Source organism: Eumetopias jubatus, unplaced genomic scaffold (assembly GCF_037043125.1).
Source record: "Eumetopias jubatus isolate StellerSeaLion01/CBP00866 unplaced genomic scaffold, mEumJub1_p1.0 scaffold_4, whole genome shotgun sequence".
Lineage (NCBI taxonomy): Eukaryota > Metazoa > Chordata > Mammalia > Carnivora > Otariidae > Eumetopias > Eumetopias jubatus.
Genome location: NW_028274810.1, coordinates 52,200,260 through 52,218,058, shown reverse-complemented (window position 1 = coordinate 52,218,058; position 17,799 = coordinate 52,200,260). Strand labels below are relative to the sequence as shown.

General features: G+C 39.6%; 1 protein-coding gene across 2 annotated transcripts in view; it reads right to left on the bottom strand.

The window, feature by feature from the left end:
• SLC35D1 (solute carrier family 35 member D1) overlaps window positions 1-17,559 on the bottom strand; it is a 45,812-nt gene extending 28,253 nt beyond the window's left edge. Inside the window, exons 1-8 of one of the 2 annotated variants that reach the window (XM_028102507.2) lie at window positions 17,000-17,559; window positions 16,143-16,176; window positions 15,959-16,045; window positions 15,208-15,275; window positions 13,530-13,601; window positions 12,649-12,717; window positions 10,501-10,603; window positions 6,563-6,655 (exon numbers count right to left, since the gene is read on the bottom strand). In XM_028102507.2, coding sequence (XP_027958308.1) covers window positions 6,563-6,655; window positions 10,501-10,603; window positions 12,649-12,717; window positions 13,530-13,601; window positions 15,208-15,275; window positions 15,959-16,045; window positions 16,143-16,176; window positions 17,000-17,202 — 729 coding nt within the window. In that variant the 5' untranslated portion in view covers window positions 17,203-17,559. The remainder of the gene's footprint in view (window positions 1-6,562; window positions 6,656-10,500; window positions 10,604-12,648; window positions 12,718-13,529; window positions 13,602-15,207; window positions 15,276-15,958; window positions 16,046-16,142; window positions 16,177-16,999) is intronic. The other variant, XM_028102506.2, reaches the window with a different exon arrangement.
• Window positions 17,560-17,799: the final 240 nt, after the last annotated feature.

Below are 17,799 nucleotides of genomic sequence, written 5' to 3'. Positions count from 1 at the left end.
TAACTCTGGACAGGCTAAACCAACAGCCTAAAATTCTTCATTATTTAGTCAGCAATGCTTAGTAAGAGACACCTCCACGTAGCCCATCCATGCAGCAACTTTTCCTGTAAAACGCATCTGAGCCATGTAATTTAAGCAGTGATATAATGAAGACATTATACAATGTACCAGTGACTACAGTACCGGCCTTGTGAGATCTACAGCAAGGGGTCTGTTCCTCCATCCCTACGTGAGAACACCTAGCAGGGTAGGCTGTCAAAAAGCCAGGTTCCAGTTCCTGTGACTGTGAATCACTGGCTTTGTGCTGCACACATTCCCTTTTGGAGGAAACAACCGACAAGTTTAAACACAGTCTGTAATAACTGACACTCTGGAGAGCCACTCGTCAACTGATGCTTGATCTACCTTTATGTTAAATAGATGTCTTTTATGAACACTGAGCTGGCTTTTAAATACACCATTTTTTAAGCAAGAGAATGTTTTAAAATTAGAAGACATGTTTAAAAAAAACTAAATGTTGTCTATATTGGTTCATTGGTTTCTGGTAAAGCCAGAACTTTGAGAACTTCTTTAAAAAATTACACATACACACACTCGCATACACAGGTCTGGCTTCTCAGAAAGCTCTGCCAAGGACTTGCATTATGTGCTCGCTGGGATAAGCTGTTCAATTGGATCCTGCCTTTCAATGTCTATGGTAATTTAGTTTTTATCCTTCCTTGGCCTTCAATTCTTGCTTAAAGACTGTGTCAGCCCCATCAACTGCTCTGTAGAACCCCTGCATCCCTGGGAAGCTGACCTTTCAAAGCCCTCTTACTGGATTCCTGTCCTAACACAGGAAACTTTCCTCTCCTCTGCCTTCTAAAGTTAACAGTGAGATTTTGAGAAAAACAATTTGGACCTGATTTTGCTTCAGTTTGCATCCTGGGTCAAGAGTGTGCAACTCTGAATAATGAGAATAAATTGATTTGTCCCGCTACCCCCAGTTATTTTAAACTGGGATTCATCATAGGATAGTCATTATTTATAGAAAAACTTTATCCTTTTCTTACTGTCCTTTTTATAAAATGTAATTTAAAATACATTTACATGGTTCTACAATCAAAAAAATATAAAAAGGTGTAGTGAGAAGTCCCCTTCCCATTCCTGTTCTATACTTACTTTGTTCTCACACACATGCTCACACATGAATGGGTGGTTACTGTATTCGTTTCGTGTATATTCTTCCAGAGTTTCTTTACTAAATAAGCGAATGAAATGTGTATGTATATATAGTCTTACATTTCCCTTTCTATTTTATTCAAAATGTAGCATACCATATGCAATTTTACACCGTGCTTTAACATTTTATCTTGCTGATCTTTTCATATAATCCATGCAAAATGGCTCTGGGTCAAGAAAGCCAGGAGTCCAACAGATGAGAGCGAGTCTATACACATTGGTATTCAGGAGACAGGGAGCAGCCAGGCTCGCACCAACCATCAAAACAGCAACAGCCTCGTCTCCACACTGGCATGCTTTCTGCTTCTAGAAATTCTGTCTCAGCCCAGGAAAGGGCCCTACCTAGAAAACTAACCAAATCAGGTGATACAACCTACTCGGTTTACACATGACAAAGCAGGGTTAGGGAGAAGGGATTTGTCCAAAATCAGACAGTGGTCAAGGACGAACTGGATGTTACTCGTTGCTTCATCCAACTGGATGTTGCTTCTGCACTCTGCCCCCAATTTTTCCATTGTACCTCTTATGTCACGAACTTTTAGGGACTCATCATATCTGCAGAGTAAACTTCAAATTCCTGTTTCTAGCACTTGTCCCAACTTCGAAGGAAGCAGGGGATGACGTGGGGGCGGGGGGGGGAGCGAGAGTACTAGTCATAGTCAGGAAATCACGGTTCTAGTGCTGACCCCTCTCTGGGCCCCAACTTCCCCAACTGTGACAGAAGAGGCTTGAACCAGATGCTCTGTAAGTTCTCTTCAAAGGTCTCCAATGTCTCTGACAGCTGCCCTTAAAGCATACTGAAGAGGCTGGTCCCCAGGGCTGGGCCTGTGCTCATGATATTAGTTCCACCTAGAATGTACCTTTTGTTTCTTCGCCACATCCTTCAAGGCACACATTGATGTTCCTGGTATTCACCTACTCAGAAAATGCTCCTTGTGAAGAAGCTAAGCACTCCCACCTCAGCATTTAGAACCTGCTCTTCCCTCCAACTAGAGGACTCCTTCCAAAGAGCCACACAAACTGGTCTCAGTCTCAGTTCAATGCCTGCTCAAATGAAACTGATAAAGATGCTTTCTCTTAACCACCTTATCCCAAGCAGCACTTCCCAGTCACTCTCCACCTTGTTCTAGCTCTCCTCATAGTTCTCATGATACAACTTATGTTTAGTTGATCTCACCCATTGCATTGCAAGCTCCTTTAAACAAGGACATGTCTTTTTTCTTTTTTTTTTAATTTAGAACAGCACCTGAGAAGGACACCTGGGTGGCTCAGTCGGTTAAGCGTCTGCCTTTGGCTCAGGTCATGATCCCAGGGTCCTGGGATCGAGTCCCACATCGGGCTCCCTGCTCAGCAGGCAGCCTGCTTCTCCCTCTGCCTGCCACTCCCCCTGCTTGTGCTCTTTCTGTCTCTCTGACAAATAAAATCTTTAGAACAGCACCTGAGTAAAGCACTCAGTACACTCAGTAAATATCTGTTGAACAAAAGAAATATAATTATTTGTAAAAGATTAAGTAACAAAAAGGCCAAGCTGCAGAAACTGCACTTCTAATACTACTCTAATGGCATTTCTCACATTCAGTAGCTTGTTCTGTAAGAAAGCTCCGCATGGAATTCCCAAACAGGGGTAAAAATGTAAGTCAGAGAGGCTGCGAATGGCTCTGAGAGTTGTAGTCAGGCAAACAGTAAGATATCTCTCTGGAGTCAGACAGACTTGATTCTAGTTCTGCTCTGCCACTGTGGAACCTTAATCATGTCCTTACACTCTATAAATCAAATAACCTACCTCACAGGTAATACAATGAGGATCAGGGAAAATGATTTATGCGGAAGCATCTTGTCAGGTACAAGGCATCATACCTTATAAGTAAAGTCTTCCTAAAGGCCAGAAGTGGACTCAAATTGTTAATATGGGAACAGCTTTATTTAATGATAAACTGCCCCACAAAAAGTGCCCATTCTTAAAAAAAAATACACACACATGCATGTCTACTTATACACATGTGTCTTAAAGGAAAAGCACAAGTTTAAAAGATACATACTGAAAATGAACCCGATTTACTAGAAAACTCTTATGCAAAATCCTGCCATATACCCCCTCTGTAATATGAAACCCTCTTTGCCAAGACTTCAGACAGACGGCCTACTGACTACTATGAAGCTGATCTTCCAGTGGAGGAAGTAAAACTGCAACCTCTTACAGAATACCATGAGCCTCTTTGATGTGTCAGGTCATCTGTGGCTTCCACACATTGCTTCTGTGCTGGGTAATAAAAGCAAACCACCCAACTACTTAAGCTGTATCTCTAACAACTCCCAGCATGGGTTAGCATTACTTGTTGCATTTGGTGGGTAAGAAAACCAAGCCCTATCTCTTCCAAAAAGCCCATCTTGATATTCAACCCACACCAATTTCTAACCTAACCTAACCTAAACATTTATTGTACTGACTGATGAGCGTGCACTTTGGTGCTAGATCTTACACCATCTCTGTAGCATGCCAACATCTTCCTCCTGTGGCAAGGACTATGTCATATTTCTCATATATTCCCAAGAGAACTTAACATATAGCTTTCTTAGCACAATGAAGATGCTGAGAAATACTCATCTGAACTGAACTTAAAATGAAGCAGTATCTTGTCTCAACACACAAGGAATTTAGGAGCAGAGACAAACAGGATTCTCACTTCCTAAGTTGCAAATGTAATTTATAACCTACCAAAACAACACTGATTATTCGTATCACTTATATTTTCATTTTATTTGTAGGCAAAGCTCCATGAGGCATTTCATCCTCAAAAAGGAGACAGAATTGACCCACTTCCATTTTACATTCCACGATGTCCCCAAAACACTTTTCCCACAGAACCTGTAACAGTTCATTGCTCTGATGTTGACAGGTCTACCCCCCAAGACAACTGTATGGTCCTCAAAGGCAAGAAAACTATCTAATTCATCTTTTTTTCTTATCACCTGAGCCTAACACAGTGAGACATACAGTAACACTTAACCATTTGAGAATGTCAGAAGAGCATGTGAAGGAGAGAATTTTAAGGAAAAAAAGTATTATAAGACTGCCAGCCAAGGTGTCCATCTACACCCCAGTAAATGTTTTATAAGAACAATATTAATTAATAATAAGAGTGAAGATAAACACTTATGTGAAACCAAAAACGCTGACAGGGTTTGATTTCAGAGCAATAAATTCAGTTTCCACTAGTTTATCATCCCAACTCGAAAGTATTTAGGTGAACTCTGTCATTCTTAAAGAAATATTTCTTCCAAAATAAACCTTTCTTGACCTTTGCTTGGCACTTTTGTTGGAAACAACAAAAAGATTACTCAAATTCTACTCCTCTGCATAAAAAAGAAAAAAATAAGAGGAAAATCTAAACCTCATCCTAATATAGGTGACAAAGCAACTTTTTTCACTCTGAGTAAACATTCTCAATTATATCGAAGCATTTCAAGTTGAATGTTACTGAACTTTCAAATATGCATGATAATGCTATAACCTGGCAGATAACTTCTAATTAAAGATCATCAGTCTGGAATGAAGAAATATCTCCTTTGGTCAATTTTTTCAAGTAGCTACTAGTCAAAGTTTCAAATTAACGAGAACTGCATCTTTGCCAAGTCTATAAAATATCTAACCACATTAATTCTTCCAACTTTCTCATGTAAAGATTGGCCTCAAGATTTGGAACCATCCATGTTGCCATGAGGGGCCTGGTTACTTTACATTACATTCTTGCCCCAAAGCTGAAGAGTAAGAAGTGTTTCCGCCAGAGTCTCCTAGAGGGAGGAAGAACACTGTGGAAAGACCATGGCTTCTGGAGTTAGGCCCGAGTTTAAACCCTGACTGTACCCACCACCAACAGTATGGCATTGGACAAGGGACTAAGTCTCTCCGAACCCTTATTTCCACATTGGTAAAACAGAGATAATTCAAATTTTCTACAACTGTTCTGGGGACTATGTTATATTACACATATAAAAAGTGACCAGCACATAATAGGGACTTGATAAATGTTAGTTTCTCTTCATACTTTTTTCACAATCACAAAATACTTACTCAACACTCTTTATTAGTCAGAGTAACAGCTCCATTTTCTACTTTGGAGTCACTTTCAGGTCTGCTGGCAGCCAGGTCACAGTTCTTTAAAACATTTATACCTGTTCAAGAAGATCTATGCCAGTTTTTTATCTTTTTAAAAGATTTTATTTACTTGTCAGAAAGAGAGAGAGAGAGAGAGAAAGAGAGAGTGCACAAGAGGAGATGCAGAAGGAGAGGGAGAAGCAGGCTCCCCACTGAGCAGGGAGCCGGATGTGGGGCTCCATCCCAGGACCCTGGGATCAGGACCTGAGCCGAAGGCAGATGCTTAACCAACTGAGCCACTCAGGCGTCCCTCTATGCCAGTTTTTTAAAAGAAAGAGTTCTTGATGAATAAAACAAAGCACCTTTATAAGCTTTATAAGGTCTTCTATCTTTGAAGAACAATTTTTTAATAGTCTAACTACTTTCAAAACCTTTTCTTTATTTTGGCTCCCACTGATACGTGGGAATTGTCACTGTCGTTAGAGTAAATAACCGACACATTTATTCTGAAGAAACTACTAGCCAGAGGACTCATTAGAAGAAATCTTGTTACAGAAACTTGGCAAAATTCTAGGTTTCCATTCAGTTTGCAAAATTTTGTGAATTCTAACAAAATGATATCAATTTTTCTATGAATATGGGTTTGTTTTAAAGAAAAATTCTTGTGTGGATTTATTTGCTACTCTATTCTGGGTTTATTTAGCTATCATTTTAGAAAATGAGTAAACTACTATATTAGCTGCCATTTACACAGTTAAGTTACCACATGGTGCTAAATATCTCCTGAGGAAAAAACCCAGCTTGGGATTTAAGCCAGCATGACAACTGTACAATAAAACAGAGAACTTCTAGAAAGCCAAGCATTTTGTTTAGGTTTGAAAAACTCTACTAATTCAGAATTTTTTGTTTCTCTAGGATAGTCTGCCACTATTCTTATTTTGTAGTTTAGTAGAAATGTAAAAATTCCCTTCCTCTAGCCTTTTGACACTTAAGAGAAGGACACTAGTTGGCATGTACTATTTTATGTTAATAGCCAAAGCTATTTTGAGCCATTTTAGTACTATCCAATACTTGTGCCAAGAAAAAAGGTTAGCATGACATTAGCAAGCTAAAAAAACAAGCTCTCAGTTTTTGGTCACTCAATAAGTACATTACTTTTGAACAACCCCACAGTCTTATCTTGTGGATATAAGTAATAATACAGCTCAAAAAATAAGCCATTAAATCATAATTAGAAAGTCTTACCTTTTGCGCATCTCCTGTAAAATATGCAATGGCCAGGGTGGGGAGAATCATGAACAGTGCATTGTAATAGAGCAGACCATATTTTCCCAGCTCCTAGAACAGTAAATAATTAGGTGTTCCATTTGGTTCTAGCAGACAGATATACACAACCCTATACAGAATACCACTCCCACTACACACACACACACACACACACACACTGCTCCCCCACAATATAGAGAGCAAATCAGCCAAGTCATAGGTTTTGCAAACATTAAGAAATAACGTAAGCTTTCAAAAGGAAGAAAAAAAAAGCAAACATACAAGACTTTATATTTGTTTGAGATAAATTCATTGAGTGCTTAAAATCAGAGAAATAAAAATAACATCAACTGGCTACCTCAAGACAGCAAGCAGGGAAGACATTATTTTGAATATATACATGCCTTTCTATATAAACACAACCCTGAAGCCCTTTCCGTTCCTAAACTGAATCAAAAGTCATCAACTCAGTCTTGAACTTTTCAGAACCATAACAAAGTGCCATTTAAGAGATAGATGGGTAGGTACCAACACACACACTCATACCTAGACCAACACAAACAGACATAACTTGCCAGTGAAGTATTTCTGAAAATGTACATGGGAAGTACAATGAAGATTATCTACAATTCCCAAAAGTATGAATCGTTGTGTCCTCAAGCTATTGGGGAACAACAAAAGAACCACATACATCTTCAAACACAGGGAGCCTATGAGAAATCTGGGTTTACTTTTGATTCACACACTTCTAAGACATTCAGCCAGAAGCAGTCACTTGAAAAAGTAGGCCAGAGTTTGACGGGAGCAGGATGGGGATGAAGAAGTAGTGAGGATGGGGTCATCATATCTGCCTAACTTCTGTGATGTAAAATGACTGAATGATGTGAAAAGTCAAACTACTTTCTCAAAAGCAGATTTGAGAAACTGGAAACAAATATCCAACAACAGAAAACTAGTTAGTTAGATGAGGATATAATCATACAATGAAATATTATGCAACCACTAAAAATGTTAAATAATACTGACAAGGAAAGATGTTCATAAAACTGCACTAAATGAAAAATATAGGTTAGAAAACATTGCAAGTTGCTTTCATTTAAAATTATATACAGTTAAGCGTGCACATACACATGTGCGTGCACACACTTATCCTCCAAAACTGTGCTGCTCACTTGATGGTAGAATTAAGAGAAATTTAGATTTTCTTCTTCTTGCTTTTCTATGTTTTCTACTACTTCTGTTATAAATATGTATTATCTGTATGATTTCTTTAAAGTTAGAAATGTTTTAAACTCAACAGCTGCATTCAGGTCTGAAATGCAGCACTAAGTTAAGCCACATGACTTAAGCGCAAAGGGCCATGATTTAAGCAGTCCTGAAATTATAGGTAATAAAATTTCTGATTTATTAACAGCATCTCAGCGTGGCCATACTGCCTCTCAGATAAACCAAATAACTGATTGCCAAGGCCACCACAAGCATCAATGAAAAGATGTGCTTCATTTCTAAAGCAGCAAGGAAAAGGCCACAGAAGAATAAAACAACCTTTAACAACAGATGCCCCATCAGCCAGACATGATTATGATCTAGGAAGTAGAGGATACCTACACACACACACACACACCCATCCAGATAACACAAATACCCAAAACTTAAATGTCAAATTGTTCTTATTTTCTCATTTTAACTATTTTATCTTTTTCCCTGCCTTCTTAAACAGAGTAGTACATCAACTAAAACAGAATTTAAGGTGTCACCATAAATATGCACTACTGTATTGTGTTCTTATTGATATTGCCCTTAATGTCATTTAATTGCTCCATTTTTGAGTACTTATGACTTTTATAGTTTTCCTATTTGTATCTTTTGTTGTTAGCTGACCTTTTATACCGGATCTCTGCCTCTACATAGAATTCCATCTTCTAGTATGCCGCTCCTAATCCATTAAGTATGAAAAGCAGATCAGTATGCTTAAAAGTTCTAATGCAAGATAAGTCATTTTTAAGGGAGGAACTGAAGGACTCTCCTGGGAATAAAATACTCAGAAACACGCTTTACTTTTTTCTAGGTTCTAGGATGTACTCTAGACTGTGCTGCCCTATACAGTAGCCACTAGCCATTTGCAGTTATTTCAATCTAATTATAATTAAACTACTAATTCAGTTCCTTGGTTGTGCCAGTCACTTATCAAGTGCTCAACAGCCACATGTGACTGGTGGCTACCGTTAATGAACAGTAGAGATACATAAGATTTCTATCAACACAGAAAATTCTATTGGGTAGTACTGTTTTAGACAGCTGAGGCTGCTGGACAAATGGAATGTTATCCCTGGTACCTATTTCCCAAAGCAGCAAATGGGCTGAGGAAAAAAAAACTAATCTCTAACTGCTCCCTTTTGTCTAACTACTTCAAAAAGATAAAAAATTTTAATAGTAGTAGCTCCCATTAAAATACAATCATCATACAAAGTCATCAAGGCAAATAAATGGAGAACAAGATATAAAGGTATATTTAAGGAAAATTTGTTGGAAACAATCTACACTGACCCCATTTCTTCAAAGATCTTCAAAATAAACCTTCTCTGAAAATAATGAAAGCTACTGGAATGGCCATTCATTCTATGGTTCTTTCTGGAGCAGGCAAAGTCCCCTGCCAAGACAATACAAACTTGACACTAATACTACTATTGAGTAGTTGAGCATTTGTATTTATGGTATCAACTAAAAAAAATGACCTAAAGTAATTTCAGAATTATTGCACATATAGAGCAGACTAAAAACCAAGCAGGTATGGCCATGTGATTTAGGAAACATGGGTAGGGAAATAAGATAAAGTCAGGTCAGTTACAAGATTTAATTATGAGATAAAAAATATACCACTGTTCAGGAAAAACTGTGGTGGCATCTGTGAAATCTCATATGGGTCCTTACACAGGATACATCATGATAAAAAGGGCAGCTCCTTCAATAACGATGCTAATATATACAGCTGAGTTCTACATAGCTGCTTATTTTTTTAAAAAAAGATTTATTTATTTATTTGAGAGAGCACAAATGCTTGCATCTGTGGGCAGGGGGAGAGGCGGAGAGAGAGGGAGAGAACCCCAAGCAGACACCCCCAAGTGCAGAGCCCACATGGGGCTCAATCTGAAGAGCGTGAGATCATGACCCAAGCTGAAACCAAGAGTCTGATGCTCAACCGACTGAACCACATAGCTGCTTACAATAAGGCAAACTTATGCCATAACGTAGCTAAAGCAATGTGGCTCAAATTCTCTGCTTTCTGATGGTCTGGCTTGATCTAAAAATAAAATTTAGTGTGTATATATTCAAAGTATATAGTAGTCTGACAAAAAATATCTGTAAAGCCTTTGTATGCATGCTGTAAGTTAAGAGAAAAGGGCTGGGTATGGAAAGTTCATGTGTATGAGATCTAGGCCAAGGAACTCAGCATTGCTCCTAAAAGAGAGCAATCCTAATGCTCCCTAAAGTTTTCCATTATTTGTGGACAGATACACAAAGTCCATTCTTGTTCTGCAGCCCCTTCCAACACTCACTTCTCCTCAAATCTGCTCAAGGGTTTCCAGATATTTCTTCTTATCCAGGTCCCTCACCAACTCTTCTAGAACACAGCCATGAACATTTATGACACTTTTCTGTAATGAACCCACCCCTAATTACAACCCTTTCCCAAAGTCAATAGTCACCCAATCCCTTCCAGAAAAGCTAACAATAAAATCTAACTGCTAATTAATAACTGAAAAAGTTTCTTATGTGAGTAGCAAAGTACAGGCATTTTACTCTCAGAGATCCCTAGGTCTTTCCCAGCTCTCCTAAGTATTCTTCTTTCCTAACAAATTGACATTACTACTCCCAACATCAGTAAACATCTCTTAAGGATTTAGATTGCTACCTACTTTTGAATCTAACTTCTGTTTTACATATGCACCATTTGCTGCTGTCAGGACATCATTTATCAAAATGAAAACATATCCTTCGAGATCAAATGCCAAGTCAGAGCTGTAAAACACAAGCAACACTTTAATAGCTTAAAGAACATGCATGTAATTTTAAATACGTCTGAAGTACAATAAATGGAAGAACATATTCTTATCTATGTAAGTGAACATTAGACATTTTATCAACTATTTGATACTTGATATAAACAATCAAGTATTTGATTCCTGGTTATAATTTGCAATTTCACACTCAATAGGGAAGCCTTCAGATATGAGAAGTACTAACGCTTAAACAAAATCATTAGCAATAATTAATCATGTCAGTTAATAGCACTGCTCTGAATTCAAAGTCAGACAACAAGAACAAGTAACCAAATTCACCATTATAATACATCTGAAGCAAGAAAAGGCATCAGAGCTCAATTTCAGAGAGAAGGAAACCAAAAAGATGAAGTTGTTAACATGTCATTTTCCAAGGATTCATTCACACAAAACGCAGGTGGTACAGGTGCTTGGGTCACTGGGTGGAATTTCTGAAGTATAATTTGTAGTTTGTTCTGAAATCAAGCTACAACAGTGTCTAAGCACACAATAGGAACTCAAATACCTAAATGACTGCTTAAAAAGCCTATGAGCTATAACCAGCAGGATTAGGGAAACTGAAGTTTTCTAGTATTTAGTTGAGCACCAGGCACAAGATCAGAACTTAGTAAACTGAACAGAATGATGAAAATCTAAGAAAGCATGCCCTCAATATACTTTAGCACCCTAGCTAAAATAGTGGCCCAACATCCTGGGATTGTGCAAAGATACTATGTACTTATAGCTAAACTAGTACATAGAATAAGACTTCTGAGGAACTTTATATGCCCCTACAATTTTAGGCAGAACTAGCCCAATATATAACCCCTCTTCCAAGCAGCCTGACAACCTTCTAACTTCAGACTCCCTTCTTCCCAATCTCTCTCCCAAGTGACAGGTTCTGATTAGATAAGGCTGATCAGATAGCAATTCTCCTCAGAAACTTTTTGCAGGCCAGGGTTGGCCCTGAGGAACTCCTGTTGTTTGGTTCAATTCTGGATCCCACCAGCTTTATGGAAATGCTTCAAAGAGGTTAGAGGCTCATATAGAATTTTTCTTCAAGAAGGCTATATTACTTAAAGGAAAAAACAGTCAGCTATATAACCAAATTCTAGTAACCAATTTTTCTATCCTTTTTCTCATTTTTTTTTAAAGAGTGAAATTTCACTTGGAAATTTAGGGTGGAATTTGACTTAGAATATTTCCCCCTGCCTATACTACAGGAATGATGAAGGTAAATGAGCCAATCCAAGAAGCACACTGAACTCCCAGCAGAAAATCTATGTCAGGTAGAATCTGTGGCGTTAGCAAACCCATACATGTATGCCCTGGTCCAAGAAAAATGTAGAAGGCTTCTAGCCATCACTTTAATTTTCTGAGTCTTTGGGCATACGCTTTCTCCCTCCATTTTAAAACTGAAACTTAAAAACAATGGGAGAAGCTTCAGTAATTTAAAAGAACATCTAAGTCATGGCACTTGTGATATATCTTAAGTGAGCCAAATAAAGAAATTCTAGTATTATTATTCTACCACAAGGCAAATAATTCATTATCATTTGCCTTTTCTGAGACACTATTTTCTTTAGCATTATGTAAAGTAAAAGAATACCACATGATTTATAAAAGCACACAGGCTCTGGAGTCAGGCACAAATTCAAATTCCAGTGCTGCCATTTATTAGCTGTGTAACCTTGACCAAGTTTCTGAACTTAGGTTTTAGTTTCCTCAACTAAAAATAGGAAAATTATAGCCACATCTTTCAGAGGTGTTGTAAAGAATGCATAAATACATATAAAATCCCAAACATATTGTGTGGCATATGGTATGTGCTCAATAAGTAGAAGAATCAGATTTTGCCAGCCTTGACCTTAATATGGCCAGAAAGATTTAACTTCCCAAAGAGTCTTTTGGATGTTTTTCAAAGACATGATTCTTACTTAACCTACACAAAATTCTTTTTTATTGGTAATTGATTATTATCAATAACTATTGATAATTTCTAATGTGGTCTTAATATGTTCTTACCTGGCAGCTACAAAGGCTCCAATAATCATTGCAAATACGGTCATCTTAATACCCCAAGAAAAAGTCTTCCTACAAAATAAAATAATTAAAAAGTGCATACATGTGCCTTTAGTTATTCACAGATTCATTCTGCAACATAGGCAAAAAAAATGTTTTCCTTAAAAAAGCTATAAACAGTATTTTTTTTTTTAAGATTTTGTTTATTTATTTGACAGAGAGAGACAGCGAGAGAGGGAACACAAGCAGGGGGAGTGGGAGAGGGAGAAGCAGGCTCCCTGCCGAGCAGGGAGCCTAATGCAGGGCTCGATCCCAGGACCCTGGGACCATGACCTGAGCCAAAGGCAGATGCTTAATGAGTGAGCCACCCAGGCGCCCCTAAACAGTCATATTATAAATGTTTCCAAGGAATTGGGTATTTCAAAGAATCCCTTTGATGAAGCAAAAACGTATACAAAAAGAGTATATTCATTTCTTTCATATTTGTATATTTGCTATCATTATTGAGCTTCAATTTTTGCAAATCAGAATTTCTTTAAGTGGAAAAAGGTCACACACATTTGTAGTAAAAGTAGCCAAGACAGGAACACTATTTAAAACCTATACTGATGTTTCTGACCCAGCGTCATTCAGTGGCAACAGTAGGTATAGGAATCCTTGAAAGTATATCTCATGTTCAGACAGATTCCAACTCCATTTCATAATCTCTCCAACTATTGATCCCATAAACTATCAACTCCTATAGCAAAGGAAGAAAGTGCTTAAACTTCTCAAAAGATAAAGTAGAAACAAGACAAGTAATTTTACTCTCTCACATATTCTGGGCCCCTTTTAAAGAGGACCAAAGTCTGTTAAAGACTAGATATATTAGAAATTTAGCTCACTTGAGTAAAACTCCTTCAGCAAACATTGTAAACAGGATGGAGAACCTTCTCAGAACTGTAAACATTGGCAGGCTGCAGAAAATTTAAAAAAGGGAAAAATATAATTAGGTAAAATACAGTTTAGCAATTTATTTTTAACTAAGACTCTCCAAATAAGTACCTTAAAATAATGCTAATCTCTTCCTTCCATTATGCTGATTAATTCCATTCCATATTGGTTAATCTGTGATTAAACCTTTATTTCTCTCTAGAAGTAATTCTTATTTGAAAGCCTGAAAGAATTGCTTTTATAAAACTACTAGAAGTGAGAAACATCAAGCTCCCTATTAAAAATGGTAGAGATCACATATTTATTATCAAAGGCTAGTTAACAGCCACTTTTTAATTTTACGCTACCTATTATACAAACACCCTGAACAGTAACCATGTTAGTTTTTAAAAGACCTCTTTCTTCCTTCTTTAGTAGACTGAACTTATTTTCCACCCACCCTCCACAAAACAACATCTCCAACCCTCCAAACAGCATCTATGATAATCTCACCCCATGAAATATTCCCTGATTGTCCTTTTGTGGAAGTACTTTTGCCGTCCTCTAAATTACCAGAGCACTTTGCTTGCACTAGTCAAACACACAGCCTCTTGCAATATAGTTATTTCTGAATATATCCCATCTCACTCCAAAGTGCCTTATATTTAGCTGGCAACCAAAGATAGGGTGTGAATGAATGGATGGATAGATGGATGACAATGGATGAAAAAGAGCAAATTCTATACAAGCAGCACTTTGCAGCAGGTCTACATTTCTTTCCAAGTGGGTAATGAGATGGAAAAGGATACCCCACCCATGATAAATTTGACCTCCATGAACCCTGCCCCAGAGATACCATCATGGTCACTCTTTCACATTTCCTGGGTCTGAAGAAAAAGGAAATGAAAAACACTTTGTCTCTGATTCTCAGAGATCTCCCCATTTTGTTTTACAATCATCTAATATGCCAGGGGGTTAGTTTCAGTGTAAGTAGTGAAACCATGGATTTCTGTTAAATGCCTTCTCCATGTGTATAATTTTAATATCACATACACCTAATACATAACTACACTCCTCAAGTGGAGAAGCCAAGAACTAAGAGGTTAGAGGATAATAAAACAGTATTGTTGCAGAGCAGAGTACTGCTTCTTTCTAAAAGTGAATATGCTGCCTCTATGGTCATTGGTATAATACTAATCATATTTGTTCAGAGTTCTATCTGATGTTACTTTACCTCATGTTAAAAGAAAAACTACAAAAGTTCTCATAACCACTCTCTGATTTTGCTTACAGAATTTGCCTAAAATATAGTATTTATAAATTGTGTAAAAGAATTGAAATCCCAAGACCTCTTCACTACTATAGATCTGGAAAAATAATGAAAATCTCCTATAACAGCATTTTATAACATTTTAAGACTTCTATTATCAAAGTGAAGGGGGGAAACCCAAAACAAACAAAAACTCTTTCTTTTCAAACTTAAAAGAATTTAAACTAAAACCTCTGGTGTAATCTTATTTAGTAACAGAAGCTTTCTGGTTCTTTCATTTTTTTCCAGAATCAATAACAATGTGTTAAATATTTGACATTCAAGTACAGTTTTAAGAATACATCATATTAACCTCACTAGTAAAATAAAGTTATCCATACTTCAGTTTCTTTGTGCTGAACAGTCCCGTGATTTGGTTCCCAAAATATAGTAGAGGTAGTGGAAACGTCTAGAAAATTTAAAAAGGGATAACAAAGCTCAATAATAAAGATAGCTAAAGCAAGGTCCTTTCAAACAGAAACAGTTTTGTTTACATGATCAAATTCTTTCCACTTAAAACATAAGATTAGAACTCATACACAATTTTGGCCCCCATGAAGAACCCAAAAAACATTATTCCTGGATAAGAGCACTACTATGGCAAACAGAGGGAAGAATGGAGAAGAAAAAAGAGAAATATGAATATGATCAAACCATATGAAAGAGAAACATCATTTGCTTTAAAATATGATAATATATTAGCCCATGGCTCTACTGTCAGCAGAAAAAGGCATTTCATCTTCATGTGGAGTCAAGCAGAGGCAGACAGAATAGTAAGAAAATAAACCCAAAGAATAATGAATGTAGGATACACCAGCTAGATTAGATGGATGTAGAAAATGCAAAACAGCTGTACTCCCAGCAAGTGTTCATTAATTAAAAAACACAAGATTTCTGGGGGCCTTTTTCCCTTAATTTTAAAGAGTTGGTAGGACTTTTTAAAACACATATTACTACATTTATTCTTTACCTTCATTATACCTACTCTGGGCGATTTCAAGATTGCCATTTTTAAATATGCAGAGGACTGATAAAAATATATAGTAATTTGTTTTCAGAAAATAAGATGTTTTTTGTTTTGTTTTGTTTTACCTTTCGAGGTACATTTCTGTCAAAGTCAGGAAACTTGACTACTCTGAGCGCCTTTCCCACCCAGAGAACTGCCACTGTGGCCACCATCTGTAAACAGAGAACACAGATTCACTGTTCTACATATAAAGACACACACAGAAGTTCTAACGACATAAACCACGTAATGCTGAAGATTCCAACTAACCTGGCCAAGTCCAACACATAGTGAGGAGGGAAATCTACAAAAAAGGTAGAGAGAGAGAGAGAGAGGAAAAAAAAATACATGGTCAGAAAAACCCAAACGCAGCTCTGTGAATTCAATTTGCACATCTACAACCTTAAAATATATTTTGAAACAAACACCAACATATGCCCCTTATCCACATGAAAATGTGAGAAAAAAATCCCTGCTGGTTGTCAGGCAACACCGCTGATTTTGTAGCCTCGGGCGGCCACTTGTCTCATCTTGTCGGAGTCCACAATTTCAGTCAGCTGCCTGCAACGGGTGAAGACGTGGGTCTCAACGGTTTCACATCTTTAAAACAAACATGCTTCTGCTTCTGCCTCAGGGTCCCAGTGACAGCAGCAGAATCGTCTTAAATGAGCTTAAGGATGCGCCCATCCCCAGAGACCGCCAGCGAACTCGAGGACCCTGAAGCCCCGGACCCCGGCCCAGGCTGCAGGGAAGGGAGGGCATCCCTCGCTCTGCTCCCAGCCTGGCATGCACAAGAGCCAGAAGTCACGAAGCAACTCCGCTCCATCGCTCTGAAGAGCAAGGTTTCCAGGGCGCTGCTCGGCGGGCGCTTTCCCACCGCGGTCGAGACGTGCGCGGGGCGGTCCAGAGCTTCGCGCCCGGAGCTGGACCCGCACCCCGGGCCCGCGCGCCAAGCCGGCCCCGCCGCCCGGGCCGCTCATTCACGGCCCGCCCTCCCCAGCTCCCGCGCAACTTTGTTCAGCTTCAACTTTAGCAGCATTAGTCCAAGGAGCCGGCGCCCCGTCGCCGCCGCCGCCGCCGCGCGCTCCTCCCCACGGCCTCGGCCGCGGCCGCCGCCCCGGCCCTACCTGTAATTGGTGAGCACGCTCTTGTTGACCACCACGATCAGGAAGGAGCTCACGCCGTAAAAGCCGGCGGCCAGCAGCTTCAGGAACACCGTCAGCGTTTCGGCCGACGCCATCCCCAGCTCCTCCTCATGTCTGTGTGTGGAGGATTTCGCGGGGGCTTCTCCTTTAACCCGGGCATGCTGACGTCTATGAACTTCCGCCATGGCTGCGGCTGCGGCGGCGGCGGCGGGCGGGCCTGGCGGTGGGGCTGAGCGGTGCGGGGGGCCTGCTCCCAGGGGACTCGCGGGGCCCTGGCCGGTAGACTGTGCCGGCTGCGCCCTCGCCGCCTCAGCTCCCTGAACCGTGGCCGCCCGTCCCCGCCCAGCGGCAGGAAGGCCGGGTTTTACACCCTTGGGGACTTTGCTCGGGCATTAGGCAACGCAGGGTCAGAGGGTAGGGGCCGCGCCGGGACTGGCCTAGGCATGGGCTGGAGAGGGCCTGGAGAAGGGGCAGCGGTGACTGAGTTCGGGCGCAGAGGGAGAACAGGCCAAGGGGGAAACCACTCCGGAACACCGGAGCGCCAGGCGCCAAAGCACAGCCACAGAACGCCGACACCGTCTCGCGCCTGCGCGCGAGTCTGCGCGGGGTCTCTGCGGCAGCGTATCTAAAGCCGGGGAAGCTGGCGGCCCGGGGCCCCGGAGCCGTATTCTCCAGATAACAACCGCAACGAAAGTACAGACCATCCTCCCCTCGGTAACAGGTGGCTGGCTAAGTAGTTCTCTGTGGTGGGAGCGTCTAGACTCCCTTTGAGTGCTCTTTTG